At 37.7% G+C, this 10,000-nt stretch overlaps 2 protein-coding genes across 3 annotated transcripts in view; both read left to right on the forward strand.

Annotated features, from left to right (window-relative positions):
* LOC111323974 (uncharacterized) overlaps positions 1-10,000 on the forward strand; it is a 26,303-nt gene that overhangs the window by 8,662 nt on the left and 7,641 nt on the right. For both annotated transcript variants that reach the window (XM_088737421.1, XM_088737422.1), the window contains exons 2-6: positions 829-1,142; positions 1,389-1,533; positions 3,621-3,934; positions 8,337-8,484; positions 9,367-9,672. In XM_088737421.1, coding sequence (XP_088593547.1) covers positions 829-1,142; positions 1,389-1,533; positions 3,621-3,934; positions 8,337-8,484; positions 9,367-9,672 — 1,227 coding nt within the window. The remainder of the gene's footprint in view (positions 1-828; positions 1,143-1,388; positions 1,534-3,620; positions 3,935-8,336; positions 8,485-9,366; positions 9,673-10,000) is intronic.
* Positions 5,045-7,439, forward strand: LOC148719811 (uncharacterized). Its single transcript, XM_088737439.1, has one exon. The coding sequence runs from the start codon at positions 5,166-5,168 to the stop codon at positions 7,248-7,250; it is 2,085 nt and encodes a 694-aa protein (XP_088593565.1). The 5' UTR covers positions 5,045-5,165; the 3' UTR covers positions 7,251-7,439.

Here is a 10,000-nt window from a genome sequence, read left to right on the forward strand (position 1 = left end):
AGGTTACTAAAGTTAATTCAAAACTTTGAAGTATTCTATCAGCAAACAGACAGAGAGTCTGAAACCATTATATTTGTGTCAGGCAAAATGATACCCAAGCACCCTCGGATATCATTCTACTTGCACTATTAATTCTAAAAATGTTTCAGATTAATCTGGTATTTCACTAAGACAGAGCTAGGGTCAAAGAGAGTCGATTGTTTTTACTGTTGCTTTTTTTCATGAAAGAACTGTATGCTTAATGAAGGTGTGGATCAATTATTATTTATTATTCTGCTACAATGTCATATTACAAAAGAAGGTCATGAGAACGTGCCAAATATGCCACGGTAATACACTGTGGAATGGGGAAAAATATGCAGCAACAAAATGGCCGCACTGAACGATCCAAGTTTTTCTTTGGTTTCTTTTCTCTTAACTTGTAAAGAAACGACATTTCAAGCGCGACAGATTTTTGTGGCTATTGCCTCCTGTAGGAGGCTGGCCAGCACTATATGTTACCAGTATATACTAAATGGAGGATAGCGTTGAAGGCGGGCACTGATTGGATACTAAAACTCAGACTATCCTTTGCTATTCACCTCCGAGTAACTTGCCCCCAAATACTGTTTTTGTTACAGGTACAAAAGAGTTAATTCACTCTTCTGTTTAACAATAGCCACCACCACCTCGTAAATAGTTGTTAACTATCTGACATGAACTTTTATCAGAGATAATTTATAAAGAGATTTAAGGCATCCACGTGCTTCTCACATGTATCCAACCCATTATCTCTGTTACAATGATTATAATGAGTACGTTATAAAGCAAATGTAATTTTTTTTGTAGGAGCATGCGTTGATTTAGATCTTGGATTGGGAACTGAGACAATTCCAAATAGTGACATAACCTCTTCTTCTGAACAAAATGCCAACACTCCAGCCGAGCATGGTCGACTGAACTACACATTAGGATCATCATGGTGTGCAGGAACAACTGACACTAACCCATACCTACAGATTGATCTAAAGTCACTTCATATCATCTGTGCTGTGTCTACTCAAGGGAATTCTCAAACAGATCAGTGGGTGAAGAACTACACACTTCAAATATCAACAGATGGGACAGCTTGGGTAGACTACAAGGAAGGTGGACAAGTCAAGGTATATAGGAAATACAGTATGAGGCATAGCTGCTCAAAACAAATCAGTGTACATTTATAAAATTAATATGACATGGATTATTAAGTCTGACCATATAGAATATCTCACAGGTAAAATGATATCGAAATCTTGTCCTCAGAATTGTTGATCTTAATGGTATCTGCACTGTTTCTATTTTATACCTGCTATTCTCTCAATTTTCGGAAAAACGTTATTGATGACATATGACTATTTGTTTGCCTCAAGTTTCTGAGAGGAAATGCTGACAGGAACTCAGAGATCAAGCATGTTGTTTACGGAGTATTAACAAGATATTTACGGTTCCTGCCACAAACACACCAGGGTGGTGTGTGTATGAGAACAGAAGTATTTGGAGTAAAACAAGAGCAAAGTGAGTTTGGAGCTTTTTAAATGCATTTTTCAAGTTTTCTGTTATCATATTATTATTATTATTATTATTATTATTATTATTATTATGGTAAACGAACTGGATGATCTTTTTCCGGGTTGTGTCCTAAGGGAGCGAGTCATAGCCCACGACCAGGGGTCCCTTAGGATTTTCTCTTTACTCTAAATATCCAATACCTTTCTGAAAATCCTCGCTGTTCCCAGTATTATCATTATTATTATTATTATTATTATTATTATTATTATTATTATTATCATTACTATTATTATCATATTATAGGGTAATCGAAGATACTCTTTTAAGCCTTCCTTTTCAGTCTACTTTGATGACCTATGCTTGTTAGTTAGATAAGTGACTAAATCAGACACCAAGTCACCAATAACAACCTCTTATTTCTATGCTCAATGTTGAGTTAATTGCCAATAAATACTTACCCAGGAAACTATATTTATATCAGAGGAGAAAAACTTCAAGAAAAGGGCTGAATTTCAATTCATTGTTGTACTCAATACTTCATTATAAACTTTCAAAAAATCTGACCGGGGTATCTTTAATTTGTGAACAGTCGTAATGTTTATGAGAGAGAGAATGCAACTTGAGGGCTATGAAGTATCGGGCAACTAAGTTAAAGTGAGAGTTAATCTACAGATTTTGTTAAAGTTACTCGTTTGATCATTTCAATTAATTATCAAAATTTGTGTAGAGATACTCGTAGCCTCTTCCCGTTCTTTACTTATATCTTACTTATAAAGGAACGAAAACAGCTCTGAAATATACGTGCCATGTGCTGACGTTTACCGCGGCGCAAGCGTAACACCGTAGATCGAATGTGTTTACATCTCCACCCTGAGAAGCCTAATGGGTGTGATAAACAGCAAGGCTACATACACAAACAAGAAAGACTAACTAGTTAAATGTAATGCAATGAGAATCTTAAAAGGCCTAAATGGTATGTTGCAAATGTAGTCTGTGAAACAGTTCATAAGTCTACTTTCGATGGTTTCTTTGGAATGTTAACCGAGAAAAAAGTACATCACAAGACAATCCAAATGAATAAAAAAGTATTTGAGAAACAATCAATATTCGAGAACTAAAACCTGAACAAAACTCTCCCTTGAGGACACTAAGCAAGGTAAAAGACAAACCCAAACATGATTAGTGATAACGACTATCGTAGAAGAATTCAGCCCTATTATAACGGCTAGGGACACATCACTCAAAATGTAAAAAAAAAAAAATTAAAAATTAAAAAAAATTAATAAAGTTTGGTCTTGCACGAGACATGCCCAAGGATTTCAAGATAATCAAACGTACCTAAACAATTCAAAACACTTAGTCAGAAAATTCCTAACTCTAGTAGTTCCCAAACACTTCTAATTTCAGTAGCTCATAATATCTTGTTACGTTGTTATTTCTGGACGTCTTGTCGATGATGAAGATGTTCTTCATTCCACTTAATGGTTTGCGAGCGCTGGAGTCGTCCGCTGCAAGGTAGATGAAGAGTAAAGCAAATTCTCTTCTTCTGGTATCCCATGTTTGGCAAATGCCATCCATGCTTCTGCCATGGGAAACTGGGCACGCTGTGGGGTTGCAGTTTTTCTTACGGTTGGTGTTTGGAGAACCATACGCACGTGGCACAGTTTTTCGGTCATTTCATTTGCCGTGTCTCTTGATATACCTGGCCAAAATAGATCACCTCCTGTTCTCAGTAGACATTTTTTCTGTTTCCCTGTATCCTTGGTGTATGATTTGCAACGTTTGCTGGCGGAGCTTACAGGAAATTACTGGGTGGTGTTCCTTGAGGATAACGCCATTTTATTTTTTATTTCCAAAGCTCTCTCAAGTCTTGGGTTTGTTCATTCGAATGGTGTGGTCACCCATGGTTTACCACATCCTTTAAGTGGGCAAGTACAATGTCTCGCAGTGATCAATGCATTCTCGTATTTCTTCTGGTTTATCAGAACTAGTTCGTAAAGTGTTTGTGATCATGCCAACTTTAAGCAATGGCGCTACGATGTTTAAAATTTGCATAAAACTATGAAGGCTGAGTTTAAGTAATTACCTTGCAGCCTGTAAATCGGCAGCCATTGGTTTGGCCTTTAATGGTACAATTCCAGACAGCAGCTTCTCTGCCTCATCGTATTTTAGCAATAGTTATAGACCCTCTTTTGGTCGATTGAATGGAACAAATGGGGGTTGGGGACCCATGACTACGACCGATCCTGCTGACTACTTACAAATTGACCTGCTGTATGAGTACGTCATCTGTGCTGTAGCTACCCAAGGAGACAATGGTGTAGACGAGTGGACAACAAACTACAAGGTTCAGTTATCAGTGGATGGTATCACTATTGTCACTTACCAAGAAAGCAATGTTGTCAAGGTAGGTTTATATGAAGGTCATGAGCAGATATATCAGATATATGAAAAAAGCCAAAAATATAAGTGTCTTAGAACACTAATTCAACTTTTGAGTCAGGAGGAGGTACACAAAAGAAGTGTATACCTGGTCAAAACTCAACCTCAGTTACCTTTTTCAGTAAAAAAACTCAGCAAAATTACAAACCTATGTACGTATACATTATATTGTGTATATATGTAATTATATAGTTCACTTTCAATACTACTTAAATGTTAATTGGTCCACGTCTTATGGAGTTATTAGCCATTACTTCTTGTTTTTACCGTTTAATTTAAGGAACTGTTTAGAACAAAAGAGAGGAAATATCAACTACAGTTATTATCAACACAAGAATACTAACCTTTGTGTGGTTATTGGAAAGGATGAAAAGTGTAACAACAGAACTAAGCGTCTTTGTAGGAACAAAATTGTTTTTTTGTCAACTTGATTGCCTTTTGTCCTTAATGGAAACATTATGGACAATTCTGTTCCCACTTAGGGTTTGATTTCTTATATTTTTTAAAAAACGAAAAACTGTCTGATTAATGAGTTCATATTATTTGTTTCGTCTTTCTTTTCACCAATGACATTTGCAGCAAACAACCGAAGGATTATGGTCGATAGTTTATTGTTGTCGTTTAAAAAAATGTAGAGTATGTAATCGAGACCATAGAACACAAAAAGAAAATTTTGCAAGGTGTCTCTCATTTTTTGATGTGTTGTTCAACCAGTAGTTCTTCCATTATAGTCTCTCACAAACTCCATGTACCTCTCCCTAAGTTAGTCACCAGATATGATAAGCAGGGTCACCCACTGGTTTGTGCTAGTTTTGTAAAAACCGAAGCTAACTCTTCTGACATGGAAAGAGCTGATATGTAATAGTGGTAAATGATGCATTAAAATAAAGAACACTTTGATGCAAAAATTTCAAATTTTTACCACGAACTATAGGCCTTTTCTGGAAACTCAAATCGAAATTTAGTTTGTCATCAAGCCACTTGGCGAGGGCATAGTTGTAAGTGCCGGTGGCAGATAGGACTTTGCCAAAGTCGACCAGACAAAGTCAAAAAAGTGGTCTAACGCATCCGAGCAGTTCAGTGCGAATGTCATCAGAGAGGAACTCGGATCAAAGCTCAAGCAGAAGGAAACCTTGAAAGATGAGATCAACGCGATTTATGACGAAATACGTCTCAACTGCTCGCCGCTCCAATACATGTACATCGTAAGAACTATGGCAAACCTACGGAAGAAACACATCGGGAGTGTAATGGCCAAACATACCAACAAGATAATAAGGCTATTGAACAAGGATCATGATGTCGACAAGCACATCCACAACATCTCGTCACACAAGCTCTCATTTTTCCAAAAGCTTGTTCTCTCCCGAGGTTTAAAGTTCTCCCTTCCACAACGCATATCTGCCATCGAGATACAAGCTAGTTTTGAAAAACTCTACTGGAAACTGGAGCGGACACCTGCTGATGACAAGAAACAGTTAACTGCCGCAACCCTCCGTTCTATTGCACTTAATTACATCGAGTGCAAATCACCGAAACCGCCAAAACCACTTCAAAGGGCTATAAAGCAGTTGAAACGACTTGACAACATCGTCGTCACGAAGCCAGATAAAGGTACTGGTGTAGTCATCATGAACAAATCTGATTATATTAACCTGCTGAGCCAGGCATCTATCAATGACACATCGAAGTTCACACCTGTCAGCCTGCAGAGACCAAAAACGAGAGGCCGCCCAGTAAAGCATTACCACCCTCTATTGGAGAAGGAAAAGCACCTTGCATCTGTTGTACGGAAGATCTTACCAAAGCAGATTGCCGACTGTGTTTGCCAGGCTGGCTCACGCCTTGCCCATCTTTATGGACTGCCTAAGACACACAAAGAGAATCTATCAATGAGACCTATCCTATCTGCCACCGGCACTTACAACTATGCCCTCGCCAAGTGGCTTGATGACAAACTGAAGCCCCTGTCAAGCAATCGCTACACAATATCAGATACCTTCTCCTTCGCCGATGAGATTCAAAACCTGGTCATCGACGAGAATGACATTCTGGTATCCTATGACGTCACGTCACTATTCACTAATGTGCCGCTTCAAGAAACGATCGAAATCATCGCTGAGAAGGCGTTCGCTGACAACTGGTTTAATACTACACACGACCTCAGCATTACAAAGCCTGAACTGGTTCAACTTCTAGAAGTTGCAACTATGAATCAACTATTCCAATTTGATGGCAATCTTTACGAGCAGACCGACGGTGTGGCCATGGGTTCTCCATTGGGCCCACTTATGGCAAACGCATTTCTCTGTTCTATCGAAGAGAAACCAGATCAAAACAACAAGCTCCCTGAATTTTACAGAAGGTACGTGGATGACACGTTTGCTATTGTCACAAGTGTACCAGCGGCAGAAGATTTATTATCAACGCTAAATAACTGCCATCCGTCCATACACTTCACCATGGAGCTAGCATCTGGAAACAAGTTACCTTTTGTCGGTATGGAAGTGCTCAAGAAAGGCTGTAAACTAGAAACTAGTGTTTATCGGAAACCAACAAACACAGGCCTATTGCTTCATCACCAGAGCCACGTCGATAAAAGGTACAAGAAATCACTACTTAAGACCATGTTGAATCGTGCATTCCGCCTGTCGTCCACATGGGAGTCCTTCAAATCTGAATGTGATCATCTAAAGATGATGTTTACAAACCTCAAGTATCCCGACCACCTCATCAATTCCACCATCTCTCACTTTGTCACCTCAGTTAGGTCGGAAAACCCTGGAGTGCAAGCTCAATTATCCGTCAACGAAAATGCTGTTCACCGAGTGGTTTTGCCTTTTAAAGATCAAAAGTCAGCTGACGCAGTGAAAAGGCAATTATCAGATCTAGGCAACAAAATCGATCACACCCTTCATCCCGTGTTCAAGAGTCGCAAAATCTGTGAAGATCTCAGAGTTCGTGAGCCTAAACCTCCTATAGTTAGCCAACAATGCGTTGTATATAATTATAAATGTGATCTGTGTGATGCAGAGTACGTCGGGTACACCAGCCGGCATTTACATCAACGTATTAATGAGCACCGTAATTCGGCCATCGGCAAACCTCTAAAGAACGACCACGGCCTACAAACCATCGGCGACCTGACCAAGCATTTCAACGTACTTAAAAAGTGCACCGGGAAACTGGACTGTTTAGTTCATGAAATGCTTTTCATAAAGAAGATGAAGCCCTCTTTGAACAAACAATCGGATTCCATACGCGCGAAACTATTTATTTAATAGTTTACATTTATGAACTCAACACGCGCAATTATTTATTTAAATATTTTAAGTATTTTAAACTTTTTACGTTTGCCACCTTCGTACGGTATAAATTAACTATTCATTTTTATTCTCTTCTCACTTGAGAATGATGGCATGGAGTCATCGAAACGTTGTGTGTTTTTCTCGCTAGTGTTTATTCTTAAATGTCTAACGAAATCTAATGTCATTCAAATCGAAATGGCATCATTAAAAACCGTCCGCAGGAATTTCCGCTGTGTGGTCATTGAAAAGGATGAAAAGTGTAACAACAGAACTAAGGGTCTATGTAGGAAAAAAAATAGTTCTGTGTTTGTCTACTTGATTGCTTTTTGTCCTTTGTGGAAACATTATGGACGATTCTGTTCCCACTTAAGGTGTGATTGCAAAATGAAGCCTTCATACAATTTAGTCTTAGAGTAGTCTTTAAATTTCTAATTTTTTTTTAAAAAAGAAAACTGTCTGAAAAAGGACTTTGTATTATTGACTTCATCTTTCTTTCTCCCAATGTCATTTTAGTTGTAATGGGACATTTTGTACATGATACATAGTGTAAGGATCGGATCGGGAGCACGTGGTAAAAGAACGAATCAGTTTTCGGTGTATGTGTTCTGTATGTTACTCGGCTACTTTATTAAAACAGTTAACATACTCAGGAATTTTCTATATCTCCCTGCATGGCATTTATTACATAGTAAACAACCTTAGGATTATGTTCGATAATTTTTTTTTTTTTTTTAAAAAGGTAGAGTATATAATCGAGACCAAAGAACAAAAATGACATTCTACAAGGTGTCTCTTATTTTTCGGTGTGTTGTCCAACCAGTAGTTCTCTTATTATAATACCTCACCAAATACATTTACCTCTCCCTGAGTTAGTCACCAGATATGATATGCAGGGTCACATACTGGTTTGTGCCAGTTTTGTAAAAAGTGAAGCAAAGTCTTTCTATAGCAATAGCCATTACAGACATGGAAATAGCTGATATATAATAGTGGTAAATGATGCAGTGAAATAAAGAACATTTTGATGCAATAATTTCAAATTTTTACCACGAACTATAGGTCTTTTCTGGAAACTCAAATCGAAATGGCATCATTAACAACAGTCTGCAAGAATTTGCAAGTGCAAAGTTTATCCGCTTTCAGCCAACAGCATATCACAAATGGAAGGTTCTGAGAGTGGAAGTTTATGGAGTACTTCTAACTAAAGGTATTTGTTTAAAACTGACTATAACATAACTTGTCCAGATCAGTTAAAGAATTATTTAGTTGAGCGATCAGAAGTGCACAAAAAATCTCTAAGGGATACTACCTTATTAGATTTAGGGAGAACCATGAAATTCTTCGTTCAAATATTCTTCTGCGAAAGACTGGAACAATCTCCCAAAAGAGTTAAGAGAACTCAGCTTCTTCTTACTCGTTCTTTTTTCTGCGTTTTATCGACTTCGGCTTCGTCTCGGTCGATAAGACCGCAAAACAAAAAAAAAAAGAACTCAGCCAAAATCCGGCCATCTTGACCTCACGCTTGCTCAATAACGCATATGTATTGATAGAGCCTTGGTAAGGTAAGATTTTTTTAAAATAACTAATGAGCTCACGATAAAAGAGGGCCACAAGTTTATTAGTTACTTTAACTATTCAGTGCCACCCTCTCTAAATAAAGTGTATTTTCAGAATTTGACAATCAATAACGTTCATTCTGTTTGAACCTTATCTCATTTACTTTGCTAAGATCCTTTAGATTCTCCGTTTGCTAAATCAAATCAAATTAATACATTATTTTTATTCATGCTTCATATAATCCAGTGAATGATGGGATTGTTGCATTGCAAGTGCATTGAAGATTCTGGAACCTAGCAGGTTGCCATTGCAACAAAATCGCTTGCCCAACTATCCGTAGAGCACGTCTTCACGCTTAGGATATAAATAATGTAGATCTAATGCATATACACAGTCCCTACTTGTGATGATCCTCCACACTGCTCTTGGGAACATCTAATGCTTTCTAAGTTCACAAGCATGATTAATTTACTTTCACATCAATAATAAGCAGAGAATTAAATCATACAACTGTTGTTGTTTAACATTTCAGTTCCATCACAACCTCCTACTGCCTTCAATTTGACTGCAAGGTCTTCCACAAGCATTACAGCTTCCTGGCAGTTACCACCAATCTTTTCCAGACATGGAAGAAACATTATAGGGTTTAAACTGTTTTACAGAGAGAAGGGCTTTGCAGGTCGTTTTTCTTTCTTGAATATTACTAGTGGATCAACATTCAGCAGACTTGTGACTGGACTCGAAAAGTACACAGAATATGAATTTCAGGTCCTGGCATATACTTCTGATGGTGATGGACCAAAGAGCCTTGTTGAGATCGAAAGAACAATGGAAGATGGTATGTAACAGTTCAGGGATAAGGAAAAGACATGTGAACCATATTTTGTGAATTTTTGCCATCTTCATTCGGCGTTTCATGACAATGAGATACTAAACACATCATGAGAAGGCTAACAACTAGTTTACTAGAGTTGTTCAGTTTCTGAAAACCTGAATTTAATTTAATTTTTTTTACATTATCCCTTTAATCAAACCAATTCCTTAACACCAAAATAGGGTGGCAGTACATCCTTCTGTTACATTTTTACAACGTAGTGCAACATACCTGGGATTTATTGTTATTTACAATTAAAACATGCGTACACCGTTAAGATTACGTCAATGAA

The sequence above is a fragment of the Stylophora pistillata genome, chromosome 11 (genome assembly GCF_964205215.1).
Source record: "Stylophora pistillata chromosome 11, jaStyPist1.2, whole genome shotgun sequence".
Lineage (NCBI taxonomy): Eukaryota > Metazoa > Cnidaria > Anthozoa > Scleractinia > Pocilloporidae > Stylophora > Stylophora pistillata.